Raw genomic sequence first — 22,821 nt, 5'->3', positions numbered from 1 at the left:
TTGTATGTTTTTTCTTTATAAGACTTCATGGTCTTAAGAGCTGCTAGTGTACTGTAGCTTAAACGTTACAATAGGTTGTTGGTTGTTTAACGGTTGCTTTTCTATTTATTTATTTATTTTTTAAAAAGCTTTTCTGTAATAGCAATGCTGGAGCTTCATTAATAGTCTGTATAGGTGTAGGCAGTCCACAAGCCATGCAATTTATGTTTTAACTGCAGGATTATCCAAAGAGGCGTGATCTTGTAAAGGAAAATGTTTTTTTTCTAGAAACAAGCAGTGAATTCGTAAGAACACTGAATTACTGGAGGTTAGTTTGCATCTTGCATGTGCAGTGAACTCAGTACACCTCCAGTTCTGTATTTCAGAAGAACCTGATGTAACTTTAGACACTGCTTCATTTCTGAAGTGCTGCAGGCTTTATGGAGCTCTGTAGCATATGTTTAAATATGTTTTGAGAGAGAGAGAAATGATCATTCCAATCTACTTAAGATGACTTGTGCAGGATTCCTGGGGCTTGTGCAAACCAATGCACATTCGCTTTCATGTCAAGCATAACTGCTTCTTTTCTTTTTGTTTCTGCTTTTAATGCTTAGCTTACTTCTTTGCTCTTCCATAACTTTATTTTGCTGGTGTTTTATATCTTCTTTGCTTCCTCATCTGGCTTTCTGCTTCTTGGGATGACTGAAGATCGCATCAGGAGTGTCAGTGCACCAGTGCTAGGTATTGTATCCAAACAAGATGCAACTTTAACATGAATTTTGCTACTTATTTTTTCCTTTCCTTTTTCCCTTCCTTTCTCTCCTCTATAAAATACTAATACCAAGGGGGCAATCCACATTGAATTTCTTAAGTGCAGTGCTGAAATGAAATAAGAGCTTTCCCTCTATGGCATTCATATGGGATTTATTTTTTATTTTTTTTAATACTTGTTCATGATCTTACTTTAGTGAAAAAAGAAAAATTCCCACCGATTTTAATGGAAGAGTTTTGGTATTAACAGTAGAAAGGCAAGAGCAGACCCAAGTGAAGATTCTGAGTTAATTAAAATAATGTTTTTAAATAAATTGAAACAACAATACTGTTTTACTCTTTTTTTTTTCTTTTTTTTTTTTTTGGTATGAAATGTACAGCTAATATTTTTTTCCCCTTCTGAGCAATACTTTTTTATACAGGAACATTTTATTTTATCTTTACTTATTTATTACCTTTTTTCTTTTTTTAAAGTATTAGTCTCCCAGATAACCACTTTGTCAACAATTAGTAAAAAATGTGACTATTACTGTTCTTAACCCAGGAGAAACAGAGAACGTGGATGGTACAGTAGTCTCAGATGACCTTTCACCTCTTTCTTCTGGAACGGATTCAGGTCCACAGTCTCCACTGTCTCCAGAAAATAGAAAGAGTCCAAAAGGGATCAAGAAAATCTGGGGAAAGTAAGATAATTTTTTTTTAGTTTCCTATCAAAGTATTTCAACAGAATTAATTCAGTTCTCAGTAAAAGCTACGGTACCTACAGCAAGAATAAAATAAAGTTCAGGAAAAGGAGGAAAAGCAGCTCTGTTCTGTGATTGTACAGGTGTGTCTCTATGTGCACATGGCTGGAGGGAAATGCATGGTAATATACAAAGCATCACGTTATTGGAAGAAATAACGTATTCTGCTGTGTTGTTATAATGCTAAAGATTTAGAGTACCAACAGTTTCAGTAGCTACGAAAAAATTAAATGATAGTCAGTTGTTCATTACAGGAGCCTTCAGTTTTAAAAAAGAAAAAAAAAAAAAGGCTGAGAAAACAGAAGAAACAAAAAGCAGGGGGACTGAGTTTTACTGCGTTCATTTTATTTGCTTCAGGACAGCAGATGTTTAGAAGCCTGACCTCCAGTGTAGATTATTACTTGTGTTGAAAGGTCATAGCTGTTTTGCAGAGCTTTTTTCTTTACTCAGAGTTTGGTCTAGACAGTGTTTGCTTGGAACTTCTTTGGCTGCTGCTTGAATCATATGTTTGTGGTTTACAGGAAGATTGATACAGCTTCTAGTTGTCATTATAGTTTCCATATGAAACAAATGTTCTCTGTTGGACGCTAATAGTACTGTCTTGGCGCTCTTGTTTTGAAAGAATAAGAAGAACTCAGTCTGGTAACTTCCCTGCAGACGATCTGGGTTTGGCAGAGTTCCGAAGAGGCGGTCTTCGTGCAACAGCTGGGCCTCGGTTATCCAGATCAAAGGAAACCAAAGGCCAGAAAAGGTAATTATTTCTTCTTTTCCTTGCACAGTGTATTAAAAGATGCTGTTAAATACAATGAACAGCAAAACACTTCTCTTGTGCAATACATTGTCCAATATACTTCGTTACACATGGAATTCCCCAACTGGAAAGAATTTCCCTGGTAGAAAATGTATCCTGATTAGCTTGCCTATCTGCACTCCTTCAGCTGCAGGTAGCAGCACCAAAATTTCACCTGTATTAAAGAACGAGGAAACTTATTATCATCTTATGTGGGAATATTTGCAGTGCTGAGGATTCAGCAATTAATTACCCTTTTCTTTATTTTCAAGTGGGAAACTTTAATCCTTATCACCCTACCCTGCTCCAACTGTTCACAAGAGAAAGCTAGGCAGTCAAATTAGGAGGACACTACTACCACAGCATATACTGAGAGAATGGCTGTTGGGCTTTATTATTTCACAGGATAAAGAATACTAGGATCTAGGCTGTAGTATTTCCTCTGGTATGTAATGATCTTTCTGATAAGAACCGTATTCTTTCCTGTAAGAGTTTCAAAGAGTTATTTTACTTTTCAGTGACTACAATGCTCCATTTGCTCAGTGGAGCACTGAGAGAGTTTGTAATTGGCTTGAGGACTTCGGTCTAGGGCAGTACGTCATTTTTGCACGGCAGTGGGTGACTTCAGGCCATACGCTGTTAACTGCAACACCTCAGGACATGGAAAAGGTAATATCTGTAACTGTTTTTCTCAAGCAACCATAAATCTTGATTCAGTACAACCAGATCCCTTCAGACAATTGGCAATTCTACCTTTTGGAAATGTTTCAGTAGCTGTTTAACGAGATGAAAAGAGCAAACTACTTTTTTAATGGTTATTGTTACAGGAAATGGGAATAAAGCATCCACTGCACAGGAAGAAATTAGTTTTGGCCATTAAATCAATAAATGCAAAACAAGATGAGAAATCTGCACAACTCGATCATATCTGGGTGACACGTAAGTGTTTGAAGAATTGTGGAAGTGTTTGTAAAATATTTTTTTTTCTTATGCAGCTGAGCAGGAATGAAAAAAGAAAAAAGAGTAGTTCTACAAATAGATGACTATGGGGTTTCCTTCTTTATCTGCATACTCCACACAATCTCAACTAGAAGACAGCGCTGGGTGGAATACTTTATAAAGCACATAGCATATAATAGCCTGATGCCTTTCATGGTGCCCATGTTTCATAAAGTAGTTCAGTACTCTGCAATCTGAAAGGTAGAGTTCCCACTGGAACTTCATTCTATGCAACCATATTTGAACATCAAGAACAACATGAAAACCCCCAATCTTGCCCTGTTGAAACTCAGTGCTCTTAAAAGATGTCTGATACCTGCCTAAACAAACGTATTGCAGACCCATCCATCTTGAAGGACAATGAATGTACACTATGGGTGGTATGTCTCAGTCTAGCAAAAGCGAAGTTTTACAGGACAGAAGGTTTGTATTTAAAGTATTGCAGGGGTATTATAGGAAAAGCTGGATGAATTGCTTTTAGGCTTCTGCTATGAGGCTGTCCTTTAGAGAGGTGAGTAAGCGGAATGAGCTACCTGAATGCCTCAGAAGAAGCCTGCCCAGATTAGAAGGGCTTCATTCTTACTGACCCACATTTGGGTACACCACTGTTCTTGTATCTGCAGGCTGGCTTGATGACATTGGTTTACCTCAGTACAAAGACCAGTTTCACGAGTCCAGAGTTGATGGGAGAATGTTGCAGTATTTAACTGTGGTAAGCTAAAATCCTTTTGCCTCAGTTTAACTTAACTCTGAACTTTAGAATGAGCAAACCATTACAGACTTTTTCTTAGAATGTGAGCAGTTGAAGACTTCTGCAAGCCAGAAATACTGCTAGTAATAACTCCTTGGTGTTGTTTAGTGCATGATCACTGTTCCCAAGGTATATAAAATAAGTAATGTAGGCTTTTGCAGCTGAATTCTGCAAGTTTCTCTTCCAATATCATAAAACGCATCAAAAATGAAGGTAAAATGACCTGGTTTACATACAGCTTCTGGAGTGTTTTGTTCTCCTCACCAAGTTAGCAACAATGTTATATAAATTAAAGATAAGCAGCAAATCCAGTGACTTCTACAGCTCTCACCAAATCAGCAGTAAACACATAGCCAGTGTGTTTACTTTTACAGCTTCCTTGCCCAAGTTTGGATAGTGAAATATTTGTTTTGGTGTTCTATGAAAAAACACCTACATTTAGCTGTTATCAAAAATACAACATTGTCATGCTGCTTGAGGAGCCTTTGCTATAGAAGTATGATCCGTACTGTTCCATGCTAGATGTGTGCTGCTGGCTTCAGCAATCCAACCACACCAGGATCTTAGCCAGATCAAAAACAATCAGGTATTTTAAAACTATCCCCGAGCCTTGATTTTACCAAATAAGCTATAAACTTCAGTTTTTAGCCATCTTGTTGGGGAAAGTACCTATCTTAGTGTGTATTCTGTGCCACTTAGAAGGATCTCTCTTTTACAGAATGATCTTCTCTTTCTGAAAGTCACCAGTCAGCTGCATCATCTGAGTATTAAATGTGCCATTCATGTGCTGCATGTCAACAGTTTTAACCCCCACTGTCTACGCAGAAGACCAGCTGAGGAGGTAAAAGAATGTTTAAGTAATTTAATTTAAACAAGCACTTATTACCCCATTATTATACCCCATGAATAATAGCACCTCAGTCCCAACTACTAGAGAATTGCCTCTAAAGCAGTAGTTGCATGCATTCCTGCTCTGGAATATACCATGTACTCACTAATAATAAGAACCTACAAAGTCCTTAAGTGCTCGAAGCATTTATTAGTTGAATCTCATGCATCTTCCTTTACAAATCATTTGCTTAGTTTTAAGTTAATTCAACTTTTGAAAGAACAATTTGGAATACTTCTTTTGTTGTCGTCCTAACTTAACTTTAAGACTGTATGGATTCTTGCCTTACCTGATCAACATAGCTTATTCCTAGTCATAGTATCAAAGCCTTGACAATAATGCTGTTCTCAAAATGATTTTTTATTTTTTTTTTTTCACCCAGCATCTGTTGTCTCTTTTATTGTAGAACTTGATGTAATAGATGGGTTTCATCTGAACAGAATCAGTATCTAAGAATTGGGGAATACTCTCCTTTGTTGAAAAGGAAGAATGATGTTTTCAATCTAAACTAAAGATATGTTTTGTGAGCATGTGGTGACAGAGCAGGCAATGTTGTCATCATCCATCTTTTCTGGTTACCTTAACAGAATAACGTTTCACCTTCTGAAGTAGTGCAGTGGTCCAATCACAGAGTGATGGAATGGCTCAGATCAGTTGATCTGGCAGAATATGCACCAAACCTTCGAGGAAGTGGAGTGCACGGTGGCCTCATTGTAAGAATTCTTTTTAACATATTACTACATATCTACTAAGAATTGACAGACTGATGCAAAACATCTTGTATCTGGTATCTAGTGTTTGTCAAGCAGGAAGAAACATACATTTGCAAATTGATCAGGACTTCTAAAAAAGCCTCTGCATCTGATCCATACACCTTAATTATACAAAGGAAAACTGAAATAAAAAAGGAACTAAGACCTTTTTTTATAATCAAAGCTGTGCATGCGTTTAACAGTAGTACAATACAAAAACAAAACAAAACGAAAACTATTCTGTGAGAAAATTACTTGTTTAAGAATCCTTGAGTGTTTCTTGGGGAGGTTTTAATAGAATTCTGAGCCAACACCATGACACAGGAAGTAATTGTTCTGAACTCACGTGAGTGTTGCCTGTAATCAGGAATGGGATTTTTTCTTGATTCAAAACATGAACTAGTTGTAGCTTAGCAAAGACGAGTTCTGAAAACTGTTATTCTAGTACCATAGAATTTTTGCAAAAATGAAATAGAAAAAAATTGTGCTAAGATTAAGTTCATATTTTCAGAGTAATACCATAGTAAAAGTATAGCAGAAAATATCCAAAACGATTCTGTTCAATCCAAGCAACTGTATAGATTGGTAATAAATATAATCAGGTGTTTGTCTGATCATACTCTGTATTTTACTGCCTATTTTCATGTATTTCCTATTCAAACCTAGCAAATCTCCTATCACTACAGAGCTATAAAATGTCTAGTGTAGATAGCTAGAATGAAGAAATCCCTCTGATAAGCACTGTAATGGTTTACTATTGATTTTATATGGTTAAATATTTACTATCTTTTTAATAGATTCTCGAACCTCGCTTCAATGGTGACACACTGGCAATGCTGCTGAATATTCCACCTCAAAAGACCCTACTGCGACGCCACCTAACAACCAATTTTAATATATTAATTGGACCAGAGGCACAGCAAGAAAAAAGAGATATAACAGAGTCAACAGCATACACACCTCTGACCACCACTGCCAAAGTTCGGGTACGTACATACTGCTTTATATTTTTCTTATAAAGAAAATAAGGGGCATATATGGGTGGGGAGAGGTCAGTTCTAGAAGTGGTGTAACATTCTCCTTAGCTCTAGATATCAAGGCATTTCATTTTTTGCTAACTGTTTAAATCAATTTTTGAAATCAGCATGCAATCCTGTCTTTTCTTAGAAGGAACTTTATCTAACTGTATTTAAAATGAACTGGTAACTCCCAATTTGGAAACAAATTTATTTAGTTTAGAGTCTTACATACTTGAAGGACTAAGGTACATTAGTAAATAAAAAGGAAAGGATTTTAAATAAGGTTGTTCTTTAAATATTCTTCTAGTTTAAAACTTGTTTTCTTTTTCTTTTAGCCAAAGAAACTTGGGTTTTCACATTTTGGAAACTTAAGAAAAAAGAAATTTGATGAATCAACAGACTACATTTGTCCTATGGATACAAATCCAGGTGCTACAAACGGTACTCAGAAGAACTATGGTGGATACAAAGGACTTAGTCCATTCACTGATAGGGAGCTGGATCAGGTGGGACAAACAGACTGACGCCATTCTCATCTCACCCTCTCCTTGCATTCCAAAGCTTGCAAATAATGAAATGTTGGCATATAACAGTATTTGCTACATCCGCATGAACTCATTGAGAAAGTATTGACTATGGACATTTGAAAGAGTTTATACTAAGAATGTTAAGGTTTGTTGTTGTTTTTTTTAATCAACATAACGATAAACTCATCCATCTTAAAGCCCTTTTTCAGGAATGTAACACCTTTACACTATGAAGGTCAACATATCTTGACAGTTAAAGTGGAGGCTGCAGTAAACACAAGACTTTTGTACTTCTAGCTTTCATAATCTGAGTACGGAACACAACTTTTTTCTTTATCTTTATATGGGTGGTTTTTAATGTAATAAATTTGGACTAATTTGTACAGAACTATCAAGTTATATATTAAAGTACAACTGGGTTGTATATTTTTAACAGCTTAATCAAAGCATCCAACTGAATTCTTTCATTATGTACAGTGGGAAGTAGTTATGCTTAAACAGGTATCCATGAAAACAGTGCCTCAATAATGAACAAGATTATTAATAAACCAATACTTAAGTAATTCACTTTTGTTATTTAGTAGTGAACTGCTAAATGAAACCATGTCTAGACATCATACAAATGATGAAGACTAAAACAAATTGAACTCTATTCAACTTTGCTTTTGTGTAAAAGGATGTAAGCCCTGAAAAATGGAGCTAACAGAGGCTTGTGTGAACTTTGTCAACACAAGATCCAGACAGAGGTAACTGGGGTAACTGTCCTATCTCCAGTGACCTTCAGTGAAACATTTTAATCCTAATGAGAGAATGGTCACAAAACTGATAAGACTAACTATGAAAGTCATTCTGTCATTTGCATGGTTTACTGCATCTAACATCTCATTTGTGTTCATTATCTAACCATTGTCTTTTTTCTGTGTGCACGTTAGTGAAAATAAAGTGCTCTTCTTTACTGGGGACAATAGCAAAACCCTGACAGAATTGAATATACAAACCGTAATTTAGTGTGGGTGTCCAGTTATGTGGTTAAGAGTTGAAAGAGAATGTATTAATCTTGAGCCAACAGCTTACAACACGTGGCTGTTCAAGCATTACAGAAATACTGGATTTTTCATTAGGGAAGTGGTCTTCTACTTAAGCCTGACTTCTGAGTATGTGGTCACACAGTGAAACCTTAATGCCCTAGAACGGATAACCTTTTTGTGTAAGAATAGGTAGGGCTGTATTATGGACAGTTATTGCTTTTGCCTATGGAGGTATATTGCCAGAATTATTTTGTGTGTTTTGCCTTCTGGAAAATATTGCTCTTCACTGCAAATACCAGTTAAACTTCTTCTTTTCTTTGTGAATTACAGCTAAAGTTTCACAGAATCAGTCTTTCTTCATCAGGATTCAATCCTTCTGTCACTAATGCATTTTCGTGTACTTCTTAGCATGGAGATGTTTTTGTTAATGTGTAAGTTTCCAAAGTGCAGAGATCAGAACTTTTAAAAATACTGCAGCTTCATTTGTCAAGGCAGAGAGACCTTCCAAAGATGCAGGTAGAGTGAATAAAATTGCACATACTGTCTGATTTGAACCAGTTGCTGAATACTTTTACAGATGGAACATTCAGAAGGAACAGTAAAGCAAATAGGGGCTTTTTCTCAAGGCATAAGCAATCTTACGGTATGTACCAATTTTACTTGTTTTAAAGTCACTAATGTATTCTCCTAGAATTCAGTGCAAGTTGGTCATTGCTGGTGGCGGTTAAGAGTAAGTGGGTTGCTATTCTTGTGATGCAACTCTTTATAGCCTCGCTGCACATACGCAGTCCAAAAAAAAAACAAAAAACCAACAAAACACTTTTAAATCATACTAGAAATTAAGTTTCATTTAAGCCCCAATTTTAAGTTCTTATGAATTATGCTATCTCTTTGAGCCAATAACAGATATTCATCTCAAAATCTTGTGAAGAGGTAAGATTTGAAGAGTTAGAAGAGCTAAAAATCTTTGGGGGAGGGGAGGCACAAAATCACTGTATATATTCCTGACTCTATAGCAGCTGATTTTTTAAAATCAAGAAGTGACTGAAGGATATAAAGAATAATGTCACACAAAATTTTTGTGAATATTTCCTCAATCAAGTAACAGTGTCACTATTTAAAGCAGCATTCGAGATTCCTTTTAATTTTATGTGGCTCTAACCCCCTCTGTTGGGCATCTGATCTTATTACAGCTGGATTGCTTTAACTATAGGCCTTTAACTGAATATATTTTACTCGTTCACATCTTGCTGCATTTTTTTTTTTTCAGACAATGTTAAGCCAAGATGAAATGCTAAATGACAGCAGATTTTTAACACCTACCTTTGAAGACTGGAGATAATGTTTCAGTGTGACCAAGAACACCAATACCTCATACCTGTCCAGAGGGGTGCCCAGGAGACACTTGATGCTGTGGTACTGCAAAGTTTTGCCTCTTTCCCACCAGTGAGACTCACCACACAGCATTTTTTTTTTTGCTAACGTAGCAACACTTCACAGGTTACTTCCCTCTGCACTGTTTCTGTATTACGTAATGTCAAATAGGTATTGAGAGAAGTTGTACAGAACTGTTTATTTTCTAGAGTCCGGAAAGACAGTATGTTTTACCCTTGTATTTTGTCATCTTTTTACGTGTGTGTTTCTGTACTGCTCTAGGAAAGAGCTTTTATATTTTTTTATTTTTATAATTAACTTGTAATGCAAGAATCATTAATATTCTATTTTACCACATGGACTGACCATAGCCACATAGCAATTCAGACAGATGCTGGCAAGTGCAGCTCTGATGGCTCACTAAGTACTACTACAGTCTTGCCAGAGATACTTTCATCCCTTTCATTAGTACAGGTCCTGCCCTCTTTCTCTGAGTGCAGTGTAGAAGGGGAAAATAAAAGATTACTATGCACCAAGCCCTTGCTTTTATCAGGAGGATGACAATCTAGATGGCCTGCTCACACATCTTAAACTAACTCAAAGATACTGAACAGCTGCAGCAAGAAAAGTTATGTAACATTGAGACTACTAAGAGAACTAGTAGATTCAAAAGCTGGCTCTTTGTTTGAATTGATTTTTCTTTATTTTTTGATTTTTACATAAGCACTAAGTTGTTCATGATCAAGGGGCAATCACAACACTAATTAATATAAAATGTAAGTTTAAAATGTCAGGATAGTGTTTGCTGTACTCTGTAAGCACAACAGAATTTCCACCATGATTCCCTGTTTTGTTTTAAGTGATGTGTCCTTAAGTAGAACTATTGAAGGTGCTTTTTCTGTACATTTACATTTGTCTAAAATGGTTGATACCGAGGCACATGTGCAAACATCAGGATGCTCATAAGCCTTCTGAGCAGTTTAAACAGTTCAGAGAGAGCCTTCTAAGACCAGTAATGACAGGCTTATTACCATTGTATTTTCTTTCTAGTGTTACAGCTAATAAAACATACATGTATACCTGCAAACGGCCCTCAGGCCTGGTGCCTGTAGCAGAAACTGTAACATTTGCATGAGAACTGGTGATGTTTCTATAAACAATATTGATATTACACTTCCAGTTGTCTTTTCATCCCAGCTACAGATAGATTTTCATAGAGTATTTTATTTATCAATAGGAGGTCAATACTATTGTCCTGTCATGTGTAAAATGCCACTAGGGAGCATCAGACAAGTACCATAATAAAACAAGCTTTTTTTTCTTTGTAACCTAACAAAATAAATCTGCTGCTATTCTGCTGAGCTAGGTTGGACTGCAGCACTGTAACAGGGAAATGCACCCTCTGACTACTTACTTGAGGGGCAGTTCAAGGGTCAAAGTGTCTCTTTTACAGCAACAATTACTTGCGGCATCTGTTGGCATGTGCCTGTATTAACAAGGTACTAGCAGGATATCTTAGTAAATAGAGAAATGCCAGAAAAGAAATCTACCAAATTATAAAGAAAAGTCTCTGTATATGGATGGTTTATGTTACTCTCCTTTCCGGCTTCAGGATGTTGGTTTATGTATCAATATAGCCTGAGGGCAGGCCTAGCCATAAACCTTCCCAAATTAAAGGGAAATCTCAGGTACTATCCAGAGTATGTAGCATGGGCTCTTTGAAAGCCATCAATTGCACTTTTTCAAGGTAGCCTACTCTAGCCCTCGCTCCATGAGCCTCTCCTAACAGACCCTACACTGTATCGCCATATTTTAAAAGCTAAATGAATAATTTAATTGTCCAAAACGTTAAAATTAAGGCTACTAGATTTTTTTTGTTTGTTTGTTTCAATCACTGAACAATACACTGCTAACTGAAAATCAGTAGGAGTGAGAAAGCAGCCCACTAAAAATACTTACTAAAGGCTACCAAGCATACCAGTCAAGCACATCTCTAATCTGGCAGTTCACACTAACGACCAGATCATATACTACAGGGACACGAAATATTCTGTCAGTTTAATTAAACAAACTTAAGTATTGCAGTATTACAACTAGGATAAGCTGCTCTGACAGGAGCAGCCTTAATGTCACTGAGATATTCCAAGCAGATTCTTTTGAGGATGTATTTATAACTCGTTGTGGTATTGTGCTATCCTGGCTGTGAATATTCAACCTACACAATCTTTTTTTGTATATAGTAAGAAATCCTAGTTATAGCAAAGGCATAAATGCATAAATTTTTGACTGTTATAAATAAATTGTGTATATTCCTCTTTTTTCCTGGTTGTGGAATGACTCCTATAGAGATATTTGTGGTTGACCAGGGACAGATTTAGTAAACATATTTATTAGCATCTGAAGAAACAAGTCTTTTGTCTCGAGGATTTTTCAGACCTTACGGCAATTATAGCATAAACTAATTCCTGAAAATGAACCTGCAGTACTTCAGACCCTGAAGACTAAAAATTAAATGCTGCATGGTAGAAACACTCAGACAAGGCATGGCTGAGTTTAAGATTGACTCAGTGTAGTGTACACTAGGAAGGAAGATGCCACGTTTTCTCTTAAGCAAAGAACATTTCTGAAACTGCCAAAAGAGCAAGCACTACATTTACAGGGAATAACACTAAAATCATCACTGGATGCGTGTCTGTACAGGCAGCCTAGAGCTTCATTCGTAGTTTAGAGTGATTGTTTAGCTAAGGCCATTAGAAGTCAGCATGAAGTTATATAATCCCGAATAAATGTCAGACTAACAAGAATTTCTGCTATAGTAATAAACAATTGAGGTGTTATCCAAATTCTGTTTAAATGCTTTTTCAGTGGCACACTGCCATTTTGCTTAAACCCTGGTAAATGGCTACAAACCAGCAGTTTGAAAAAGGACTGTTCTCTGTTCTCCCCTTCACTGGGCTGAACTAAATGAATTACCTGCCAAGCATTCATGTTATCCTAGTCTAGTCTCATAGCCCACTCCCAAATTCCGTATCCATGTTAACAGACGGGTCATTTCATCTCTGTCCTACCTCTCCAATTACACTTTTTTTCCCTAAGAACTAGTGATGTAACATTTCAAACTAACTTGCAAGCTTAGACTAAATCACTTTCCACATCACTTCTCGGCCTTGTGATATTAAAATAGTCAAAGACAATTATGAAGTTAAAAACCACAGAAATTAAATTATACAGCTAAAAAATACACGCAGAAATACTGCCCAGTTACATACCAGTTGTTCCTGTAGGAAAATATGCAGTACTTACTCAAGGAAAGGTATTGGATGGCATCACTGTTAATAAGAAAACGTATTGCTCTTGGGATAGCCGAGTTTGTCCAGGTTGGGCTGACATGCAAACTGAATCATGGGTGGTGGCCCGCACATGAGAATGAGCGTCTCACTGCCAGGGGAAGGGAGGTGGGTTTTAATCATGTCTGCAGTGATGAAGCCAGAACTGTACTTCCAGTCTGAAACAAATAAATTAAATTATTAATTCAGCTTTTTTAGCCTTCAGACAATACAGAGAGTTAACTGCACATGTTGTACTTACAAAGCAGCTGAAGATTCAGCAAAGTTATGCCACGATCACTGCGAGCAAAGATAGGGTCAAATCTCTGAGCTCAAAACCTAGTGGTCCCTTTTGAAGGGGATAGCAAGAATCTGGTTGAAAAGGGTTTGTGCAGACCTTCACACATGAAGGTCTGTGAATAAAAGATAGGTTTAAAAGAGTGGGAATAGGTGGGAATAAACAGAATACAATTTTCCAGTGGAGAGAGGTCACCCAGAGCTGTCATACTGGGACAGGTACTGAGACCTGTGCCACTCAGCACATTCAGAAAAAAAAACAGGAAAAGAAATTCAGTGGTGAGGTGGCAGCAGAAGCTTAATCATGACAGAAGTTCTGCAGTGTAGTTTTAAGAGATTTAAAAATGAAAAAGTGAAATACTAAATGATTTCAAGGACTAATATTTAATGATTCTACCACTTTAAGTGAGCCAAATGGGAAAAAATCTATTTCCACATATGAAAGTATGTGCTTTAAGCTGATATACCAGGAGAAGAATGCTGGGGTTACAAAAACAGCAGCAGTTTTCACAAGAGTGAAACTGTGACAGTTAAACAACGAGGAGTAAAGATGTCTCCGGTGTGTACCAGTGGCCTACCTTGTGGAGGCCTGTCCAGGGTATACCATACTTTGAACTGATCAGGGTGCTTCTTGGCAATGTCCTCCAGCTCAGCTCTTAGCAATATATCTTTTTCTGTCTGCAAAGTAAGATTGCTGTTTAACTCCAAACCAGCTCAAGATGCCCTCTGATGTGAGCTTATCTAGCATGCAGCAAGACAAATGCAATGATAACTCATTCCAACAAAGTGTGTTTTTTCCCTTACATTATACGCTGTTATCAGTACTACCATCTGTAAATTCAGACAAAAAGCAACAAACTATGAGACTCAGTAGTCACCTGAACACAATTTTAAAGATAGCAATTTGAACAACTTTTGAAGCCAGGCTAAAATCACAGCTGGATTTGTCTGACCCTAGCAAATAGAGCATGGTGAATCACTAGAAACAGATAAAAACAGAACAAAATCCTGTTTCACTGAAACCAATGAAGAGTAAGCTGAGCAGAGGGACATGGATCTGTTCACACTGTTTACTCCAATACAGGAATTACGGAGTATAGGTGGAACTATGCAGTGCCATCTTCAAAACAAGTAAAAGAGCATCGGAACCACAGCAGCACCATGCAGTATTTATATACTTACATCTAATTTTCTGATTCGCTTTCTCTATAAATCACTTCACCCCAAGACAGCATAATAAGAACTTATATAATAAACACTTCCTGCTCCCACCTATACTGATCATTTTAGATATGCCACCTCAGATCATATCATTTGTCACATATGGTTGGCTGAAATTACAGATCAAAGAGAAACTTGAAGAATATGAAGTACGTGTATGCAGAGCAGTATTTTCTCAATGTCACATCAACTTCAAAAACTCAGAGGCCAACAGAAAAGTTATACCATTAATAAAGGACAGATGGGACAGAATGCTCACCTGATTAGCAAAGAGAAGGTAGCATTTTGTAGAGTCCTTAGGATCGTTTGTGATATGACGGATAAGCTGCAACATAGGAGTTATCCCTGTTCAAAACAAAGCAGTTAAAAAACAGGTCTGTCTTTCAACCCATGTAAGGCTGCAGTTTCAATATTATTGCTATCTTCCCTCAGTCTTCAGTGGGAGCTTAGTTTGCACAGGGCTACAAACGTCTGAATTTTTAATCCATGCCAAATGCAGAGGTCGGGGCTTTTTGTTGTTACAAAGTTTATTTCAAGTTTAAAAATGAGAACAAAACCACAGTACATGGATTTGGGGCTTTCCTCTTCAGCATTCTCTATCACATCCAGTAATTTAACCCTCAGGACATTCTCCTAAATTAGTTTTTGTTATTGACACTGGAGCTCAGTGTAGCAGTTCTACCTAGCTGGGCAGCTGAACTTCACCACAACCACTCTCTTGCTCCCCCTCCTCAAAGGGGAGGGGGAAAAAATAAGATGGAAAGTATTCAGGGGTTGAGATAAGGACAGGGAGATCACTCACCAATTACCATCACAGACAAAAGACTCAGCATAGGGAGATTAATGCAGTTTATTGCCTATAACTGGCAGACTGTAACAGTGAGAAACTAAAGACAAACTAAAAACCAACTAAAAATGTGTTCCTTAAACCCAGTGGACCTAAATGTCAAACCCATGCAGCAGTGTTAGAGCAGCTCAGACTGTGACAATGGGAGCACTTCGCTCTCCAAGTACAGAGTGTTTTACACTCCTCACAAGCATCCATGAAGATCTCTTCATTCTCTAGAGTGATACTCTAGAGAACGAAAGTAGTTTTACCTGTTCCTCCAGCTATCATCCCAACATGCTTGGCAAACTTCTTCTGTGCTTCAGACTTCTTATCAGGCTTGATAAGAAAGGTACCTAGAAGAAGTATTCAACATCTATAGGTACATTACCTCCTAAACAAAAATGGATACAAATTCCATGGGGATGTATTCCTACAGCCTACCAATTAATTAGGACAGATCTGTAAATGCTAAACGTGCTTAGCATAACACTGAGCATGAATAGAAACCTCTTTGTCTACCTAAACTCCTAGCTTTGAGCCAGTGATTTACTCCTTCCCTGCTACCCAGCATCATTTGTAATAGGTTCCCACATCGCTGGCTACTCAGCAAGTATGAAGGTTAGTGGCAGATAAAGGTAACCCCGGCCCATACAGAGAAGCAGATTTCTTAGGCAATCATCATCCTCATTCGCACCACAGATCATTTGCAGACACTTCCATGTGTCCACATAAAGCCCTTAAAAATATTATATGTGAAAGGCACTTGACATATTCCAATGATCTTCCACAAAATCTGTAAGTAGCAACAAGCCTTCCTAGCTACTTTGCTCTTGAAAGCAAAGAACAGCAGCAGCACAGAAAGGAACATTTGCAAAACATTCTTCACCCATTTCCTCTGGGATATAACAGATTCATCAGTGTTCAATTCATCATAAAAGGTGATGATCCAGAGAAGTGCTGAGCACTGATCCCCCTGAAGCAGGAATTTGAAGTGCACAGTCCCTCTCAGGCAAGATCAATGCAAAATCCTTTGGTCTTATACTTGCATCTTGAAAGAGGATTACTTCTCTGGACATACAGCTTCCTCCCAGTCAGCTCAGACCTGGCTTAATAATGAAACGGAGCTGGCTGACAGTCAGCGGGTTGTTCAGTAACAACACTGAGATTCTCAGAATCTTGTGGCATTTTAGGCCACAACCTCCCTTGCATCTGGAACATCTCTTGTATGTATGTCTGAGGTGTTTGCAGTGCAGTCTTCCTAGCGATATAATGCAATAGGAGATTATCCAGATTTAATTACGTGGTCCCAGGAGCAAGACAACAAACAGCTATTACTCTGTTAAACACTAAGGACCTTTTCCCATCACAATCAGCTCTGATGGGCTCATGGTCAAGATCAGGAGAGGTGGATTTTCTCACTTTTCAAAACTGCTCCTCTACAACAAAGTTACCAAGATTTACAAAATACCTCTGAGAATAACTAATAGAAGTTCCTCCCTTTTGTTCTCCCCCCTTCGTGTAACAGTACCTGAGCCTTTGTAGACAAGGAGTCCATTTGGCCCTCTGAAGTCAATAACATCGCCAATCTTCATGTCGTCTAGGTACTGGGACATCTTCCCGCCTTCTGGGAACTTGGGATTCACATTTTTGTAGTAGACCTATAAAAACAATCACGTCTATGACATCAACCATTAGCTTTCATGCAGGCAATAAAGACTGAAGACTACTACATCGCAGGTCTGAAATTTAGCATCTGAAAGAGAGATTGAGACAATTCTTTGCTCTCAGTTATCTGTTGTGCCCCACAAAAGGAAGCAGCCAAATAGGTGAAATGCTCTCTCATGCCACATGTCCTAATGCTCACTGCAAACAGCCAGGCGAGTAAGAACATGTGGCAAGCAGATTACGCATTGATGCCCTCATTTCACTATCCCTCCAACAAGAACCTTACGTTACCCCATTTTTGTAATCACTCCTTCTGAAAATAGCATTGCTCCGTCTTTTCTTGTTGTAACTTTCCCAGAGATTTCAGCCACGTGCCAGGTTTTTCACCTTTCAAAGCACGTGATAAGCTTTAAGTAGTTAACAGCAGTTCACTATACATGTAACATGAAGAACAGAGAGCACAAATAAAGTCATGATTTTTGCCTAAGGACAAATTCTGTCTTAGAAAAGGATTAGAAAATCCAGAAATCCTGGGATCAAATCATCCTGCATTCCCTAGCTTAAAGGATTTCCTTTGTTTCTATATCCCCATTTTCTTAATAAGCCCATTAGTACAACTTCTGTTGCTTACAGACTTATAATTGCAATCTCTCTAGGGTCACCAAAGACAGTCCTGATTGACTTGTTTCTTCTTACAGCTATTAGCAGTGAGTGCTAGTAACAGCATAAGGCGGATCCAGGCGGAGTGATTGCTCTTTGTTCACTGCCACACAAGAAATACTAGGGAAGTTCGTCCAGCACTGCCATAGGAGTGATTCTTCATCTCCCTCCTCCATCTCCCCTGCCTCCACAATTTCTGTCTGACATACAGCAGATATACAAGATGCAACTCATTATTCAAGGATAATGGGAAATGGGTTTGCTATGCAATTACCCTATTTGAAAAAAGACCAATCAAAACAAGCTCTACATTTCACCGAAATGAAGTGCTTTCCTTCCTTGCAGTTAGCAATTTATCTATATTCAAGAAAAACAAAATTTACCTTTATAATTAAATCAACATAACCTTTTGTCTCATCACTGGAAACTGGGGTGTAGGCTCGGATCACCAGATTACCATTGATTTTTGCAGAAAGGTAAACATGTTGGCCTAGGAGAAAGAATGACAATCCAATTATTTATTTTTTCATCTCTTGGTTTCAAATTTTTCTCAGGCCTGGTGGACAAGACAAAACAGAAAAGCAGGTATTGTAAGCCACTAAGCACAAACAATGATGGAGAAAATCTGTACAATGTAAATGTTGTATAAAACATTTAGTCTCTTATTTAAACGCTGAATCTAGCCAGAAAAAGAACAATATTTAAATAGCTGCACAATCCATTATTATTTTCATGGCACGTTATTGCTGTCAGGGTGTACATCATGCATATGTATGCTCACGCAACACAAAGAGTGCATACAGTTGTACATGCACAGCAAACTATGACTGGACTATGTGTGGTAAATCTTTCTTAGCTTCATCCCAAGGAGATACGAGTTAAAACACAAAGGCCACTACAGATAACAAAAAGAAAGTTGCCTAGGATGGAAAGTTTGGCTTTCCCCAGCTGATGTTATTTCGTGTTATCTTGTGTTTTTATGTATTAGCACAAGATCTGTGTTGTTGAAAAAACGAATCTCCTTCATAGTTGTAACTCCCACAGCTTATCTCCAGTTTACACAGCTAGTCAGAAGACAGCACCTACTTTGTAGGATTTTCCTTTCCATATATAGGTTTGGTATTTAGCTCATAACAATTTTGCAGCTTTACAGGTGTCAGCAGAGAGCCCTTTTCTTTTTTCAGCAAGAGTTTAGGACTTCTGGAGCACAAGGTAACTGAGGAGAGCCACTATGTTACAGAAGACAGGATAAGACACAAAGGAAAAAAGGAAATTTATATTAAACTATAGAAAGTTTGTTCTATTAAACTATAGAAAGTTTGTTGCTCATTCTCAAGTGTTGTCTGTATCTTGGAATCTGCTATTCACATTTTCATTAATAAAGTGAAAATAAGGATGCATCTGTTCACGTGAAACGATAAATACATATCGTGGTTTAATAGCAGCAATTTCTCAGAGCAAATTTCCCAAAGATTCTGAAACAATTTATCAAGAAAAAAGCTTCTGGCCCACAGTCCTCCTTCATAACTCCTGCCTCCCTAACTGCTGCAGCTTCCACTGACAGCTCTTCGGCCAACTTCATGCTCCACGAGGCAGACTCTAAAGGTACTGATTTCTTTCTGCTTGTTAAGACAACTGGAACTCCTTGCCAAGGGTTGTCTCCCCAGCCAAACAGCATTAATCTAGGGGGATGTATGTAAAAACAAAAAGCAGGAACAGTGCTAGCAGAAATACTTCACTTTTAGTAAAATGATCCTGGTAAAAAGCAGAAGGCGGGAATCTCCCAGGGAGTAATCAGGTACATACAGTTCCAGAACCGTATTCTTAAATTCTTAAGAATTTATTGAAGTTCTTAAAAAAAAAAAAAAAAAAAAAAAAAAAGAATTAAATTTTTAAATATTTAAAATCTTAAAAACTCTGAATAAACACAAACATTACAGAACACGTTCCAATTCATTTACCATTTGGCTAGTTAATGCAGATAGTTGAGTTACATTTTCTGATAGAAGCCTGTAGCGAACCTGAAGAAGCTGCTACCCTTGGCAGGCAGCATGCAGGAAGAACATGCTCACAGCACACAGCTGGTAAGACCTTGACTCAAGGGAAGCTGCCAAACACAGAACAAAACAAACAGGGCCACATCTGCAGACCAGTGAGGGGAACCTTCCCCTGCCCAGATTACCATTAATTCAAGGTCCAAGGGTCCAAGGTTCAATGCCATCAGTTTTGCAGGGTACAGGAGAGAACACAGTGCCAGTCCTAGTCTGAAATTAATCTCCTACCACAGAAAGCAAGCCAAAGTTGTACACACATGTGGAGGTAAATCACAGTTAAGTGCATGCACAGAAACGGCTCTGAACATTGCGACACCTTCCATATATACAGGAGGTGTATTTTCCCCTTGGCTTTGCATACAAGTTACAAGCTTTCCAGGCAGAAGAGTTTTTCTATTCCTCACCTATGAGCATTATCATATTTGTCAAAAATAAAAAAATAAAATAAAAAAATATGAGGGCAGTTGACAAACTGAGGACACCAGAGAGAAAAGGTAGAACACAAAAAAAGTAGTATTAAAAAAAGCTTTCACGGGTATATTTTCTGCCTACACCCCGAGCAGGGGTCAATTTCCTCAGAGCCAGTTCAGTTTCACTGTTTGCCTCTAAGCCACACCACCCAATTTGATACAAGCAGCACAAAGAATACACAAAATCTGAAATAGGACTCTCTGGGAAATCAGCCTCACGTTTCTCTCTGACACAGCTCCTTTCAGATGCAGCTTTTAACTCCATCCTTTGACGAGCACTACATTCACAAGCAGAAATCCAAGAGCTATGAGTACACGCTTAAAACCCGTAAAAATCCTAAAAATCAGAAGTAGCACGTAACGACACGTTTTTGATATTTACCTACAGGCAGTCCTAATACATGATCTGGTGAAGGTAGCCCGAACCGGAATTTCTTGGTATCATGACTGACTTCCTATTGAAAAAAATATCATTAAAAAAGGAAAATCGGGACGAGGTCAGCATCAGCCCTGCTGTGAACCCCAAACCCCACTCCCCACGCCGTGCCTCGGTCCCCCTGCCCTTGGTCAGCGTGCAAGCCTAGTGCCAAGCAGGGCAGCGCAAAGGGCATTGGAAATGGGCTTCAAACAGCTGAGAAGCGTCAGAACCGGAGGCTTTTTCCCCCTTTTAACTCCGCAAGGAGCCAGTTTGGCCTGACTGCGCAATCCCCACGGCATCCTTACCTAAACAGGAGCACGGCTCCGGCAGGCTGGGGCAGGCAGCAGCGTGCTGGGGGAGGATTTCCCTACACCAAGCCCTGCTGGAGCAGCCCCAACGCCACAGACGTTTTCAGGGGCAAACCCTCAGCTCTGCTCTGCCCTGGGCCCCCCAGCAGATCAGATCCCCCGGCCCCCCAGCCCCGCCGCTCACCTCCTTGCCCAGCAGCGGCAGCGGGTACTTGGCCTGAGGGTCCCGCAGGGTGAGGGGGCGGCTCGGCCCCCGGCTCGCCCCCCGCAGCAGCAGCAGCAGCAGGGCCGAGGCAGCCACCACGGCCACGGCCACGGCCACCGGAGCCTCCTGCGGGGACAAGGAGAGGAGCTCAGGGAGCGACCCCACACGCGGCCCCCCCCGTCCCCTCAGCACGACGCCCGCCGGCCCCTTACCGCCAGCGCCTCCATGGCAGCAGCTCCCGGCCGCTCTGGGGCTGCTGGCACGGCTCGGCTCGGCTCTGCCCTGCCCACAGCCCGGCCCCCAGTGCCAGCCCCTGGGCCGGCCTCCCCCGAGGAGCATCCTCCCCTCAGGGTGCGATAGGCACGGCCCTAACAAGAGCCCATTGAGGCCGCGCCAAGGTTGCAGGCAAGGAGAGTGTCGCAACGCCAGTGCACCCAGAAGAGGCGGTGCTGATCGGCTTCGTGGCTGCGGCTGTACTTTGTCACACTCACAGAGCCTGGTCTGGGTTGCAAAATGCCAATAAAGCAACAATTAGAGCAGGGCAAGGAGCAAGAGCAGGGCAAGCAGCAAGAGCAGGGCAAGAAATCAGGGAAAGGGGGCAAGAAAGATAAACAGCTGCTAGCAAGTGTTGCTGGGGGAACAGGAATTACTTCTTACTTTCTTCGTATCCACTAGGTCAAAACCAGTCTGGCTTAAGGTACATTGGTGTCTTTGGGCAGTTTGTTAAGCTTTAAGAAGGAATGAAGTCCTGAATTGGTGTCTTATGCTGCTTGGGTACACTTAAGAAAATTAGACAGTGAGATTATGTGTTTAGAATATGGGTGTGTCTGGAGGAGGGGATGTCTTCTAGCTCTACAGGTTTTTTTTTGTTTGTTTGTTTTGTGGTAATCTACTTGCTGAAAGGAGTGGAAATGATTGTGACGATCTCAAAAGAAGCCAAAACAAAAAGGTTTGTTGGCAGTTACGTTAATTTCTATGTATTTCAGGTGGTGCAGCAGCTACTATTTTCCTTTAATGGAAGTTGGATAGGCAACCTCCGAAAAATAGGAATGGGGCTTATAACTATCATGGCTAAGGCTGTAGCATAATTTGAGTGTCTTGGCAATAGAGAAACGTCAGTAATACATCACTTAATGGTGGCTGGAAAGGATTTGTGTTCCTAGAACGTGGCTCCATGCAGGTCTACCCAAAAATTCAGACTGTATGACTAAGAGCACAGTCCAAATGCTTCTTAAATTCCAACAGCCTTGGTGCTGTGACTTGGGCTTTTGCTAGACCTAAGCATGTGCCAGTTGCTCTGCTGTAGGTACCACCACCCCTCTGAAACGAAACTTAGGTAGGAGTGAAAATGTTGACGTTCTCACCCAAAGCAACAGACTGAACAGTTGTGTTGGCAAATAACCACAGAGCTACACCACTCTTCTGCATTAGAAGAGTACTTAATACTGCAGCACACCGTGTGTGGCAGACTCATTATTTTTTTTCCTTCTGGCCCATGGTGTAAAGTTTAAGAGCACTTTTTGGAAGGGCCTGCTGAATGCGACATGGCGTGACGTGGGTGCCCTTCCAGGGAAAGGAACTGCCTTCATGATTGAACTAACGAGTTGCTCTGCTGATTCCTGAGTTTACTCAGACTTAAGAGTAAATGTGGTTACATTAAACAAAGCTTTTTCCTTCCCACACATGCTCTGGTCCCTTTTGCTGCTTCTGAGAGAAAATAGCAAGCTTACGTGTATGAATAACAAG

The 22,821-nt window shown here is 39.3% G+C and overlaps 2 protein-coding genes across 4 annotated transcripts in view; one reads left to right on the top strand and one right to left on the bottom strand.

Moving 5' to 3' along the window:
• Window positions 1-11,901, top strand: part of PPFIBP2 (PPFIA binding protein 2) — a 107,676-nt gene extending 95,775 nt beyond the window's left edge. For 2 of the 3 annotated variants that reach the window (XM_084288156.1, XM_084288154.1), the window contains 12 exons: window positions 688-720; window positions 1,295-1,433; window positions 2,116-2,244; window positions 2,802-2,952; window positions 3,111-3,222; window positions 3,906-3,994; window positions 4,752-4,874; window positions 5,510-5,635; window positions 6,472-6,660; window positions 7,029-7,199; window positions 8,826-8,891; window positions 9,519-11,901. In XM_084288156.1, the coding sequence (XP_084144282.1) occupies window positions 688-720; window positions 1,295-1,433; window positions 2,116-2,244; window positions 2,802-2,952; window positions 3,111-3,222; window positions 3,906-3,994; window positions 4,752-4,874; window positions 5,510-5,635; window positions 6,472-6,660; window positions 7,029-7,199; window positions 8,826-8,891; window positions 9,519-9,590 (1,400 nt within the window). In that variant the 3' untranslated portion in view covers window positions 9,591-11,901. The remainder of the gene's footprint in view (window positions 1-687; window positions 721-1,294; window positions 1,434-2,115; window positions 2,245-2,801; window positions 2,953-3,110; window positions 3,223-3,905; window positions 3,995-4,751; window positions 4,875-5,509; window positions 5,636-6,471; window positions 6,661-7,028; window positions 7,200-8,825; window positions 8,892-9,518) is intronic. The other variant, XM_084288155.1, reaches the window with a different exon arrangement.
• CYB5R2 (cytochrome b5 reductase 2) lies at window positions 890-21,333 on the bottom strand. Its single transcript, XM_084288157.1, has 10 exons — window positions 21,288-21,333; window positions 21,055-21,201; window positions 20,527-20,599; window positions 18,004-18,110; window positions 16,824-16,953; window positions 15,565-15,648; window positions 14,726-14,811; window positions 13,824-13,923; window positions 12,926-13,127; window positions 890-1,424 (listed from the first exon to the last, which is right to left on the bottom strand). The coding sequence occupies exons 1-9, from the start codon at window positions 21,300-21,302 to the stop codon at window positions 12,955-12,957; spliced, it is 915 nt and encodes a 304-aa protein (XP_084144283.1). The 5' UTR covers window positions 21,303-21,333; the 3' UTR covers window positions 890-1,424; window positions 12,926-12,954.
• Between the last annotated feature and the right edge of the window lie 1,488 nt (window positions 21,334-22,821).

Source organism: Netta rufina, assembly GCF_964035555.1.
Source record: "Netta rufina genome assembly, chromosome: 5".
NCBI lineage: Eukaryota > Metazoa > Chordata > Aves > Anseriformes > Anatidae > Netta > Netta rufina.
Note: the sequence above shows the minus strand (reverse complement) of the source record. Positions and strands in the feature narration are given on the sequence as shown.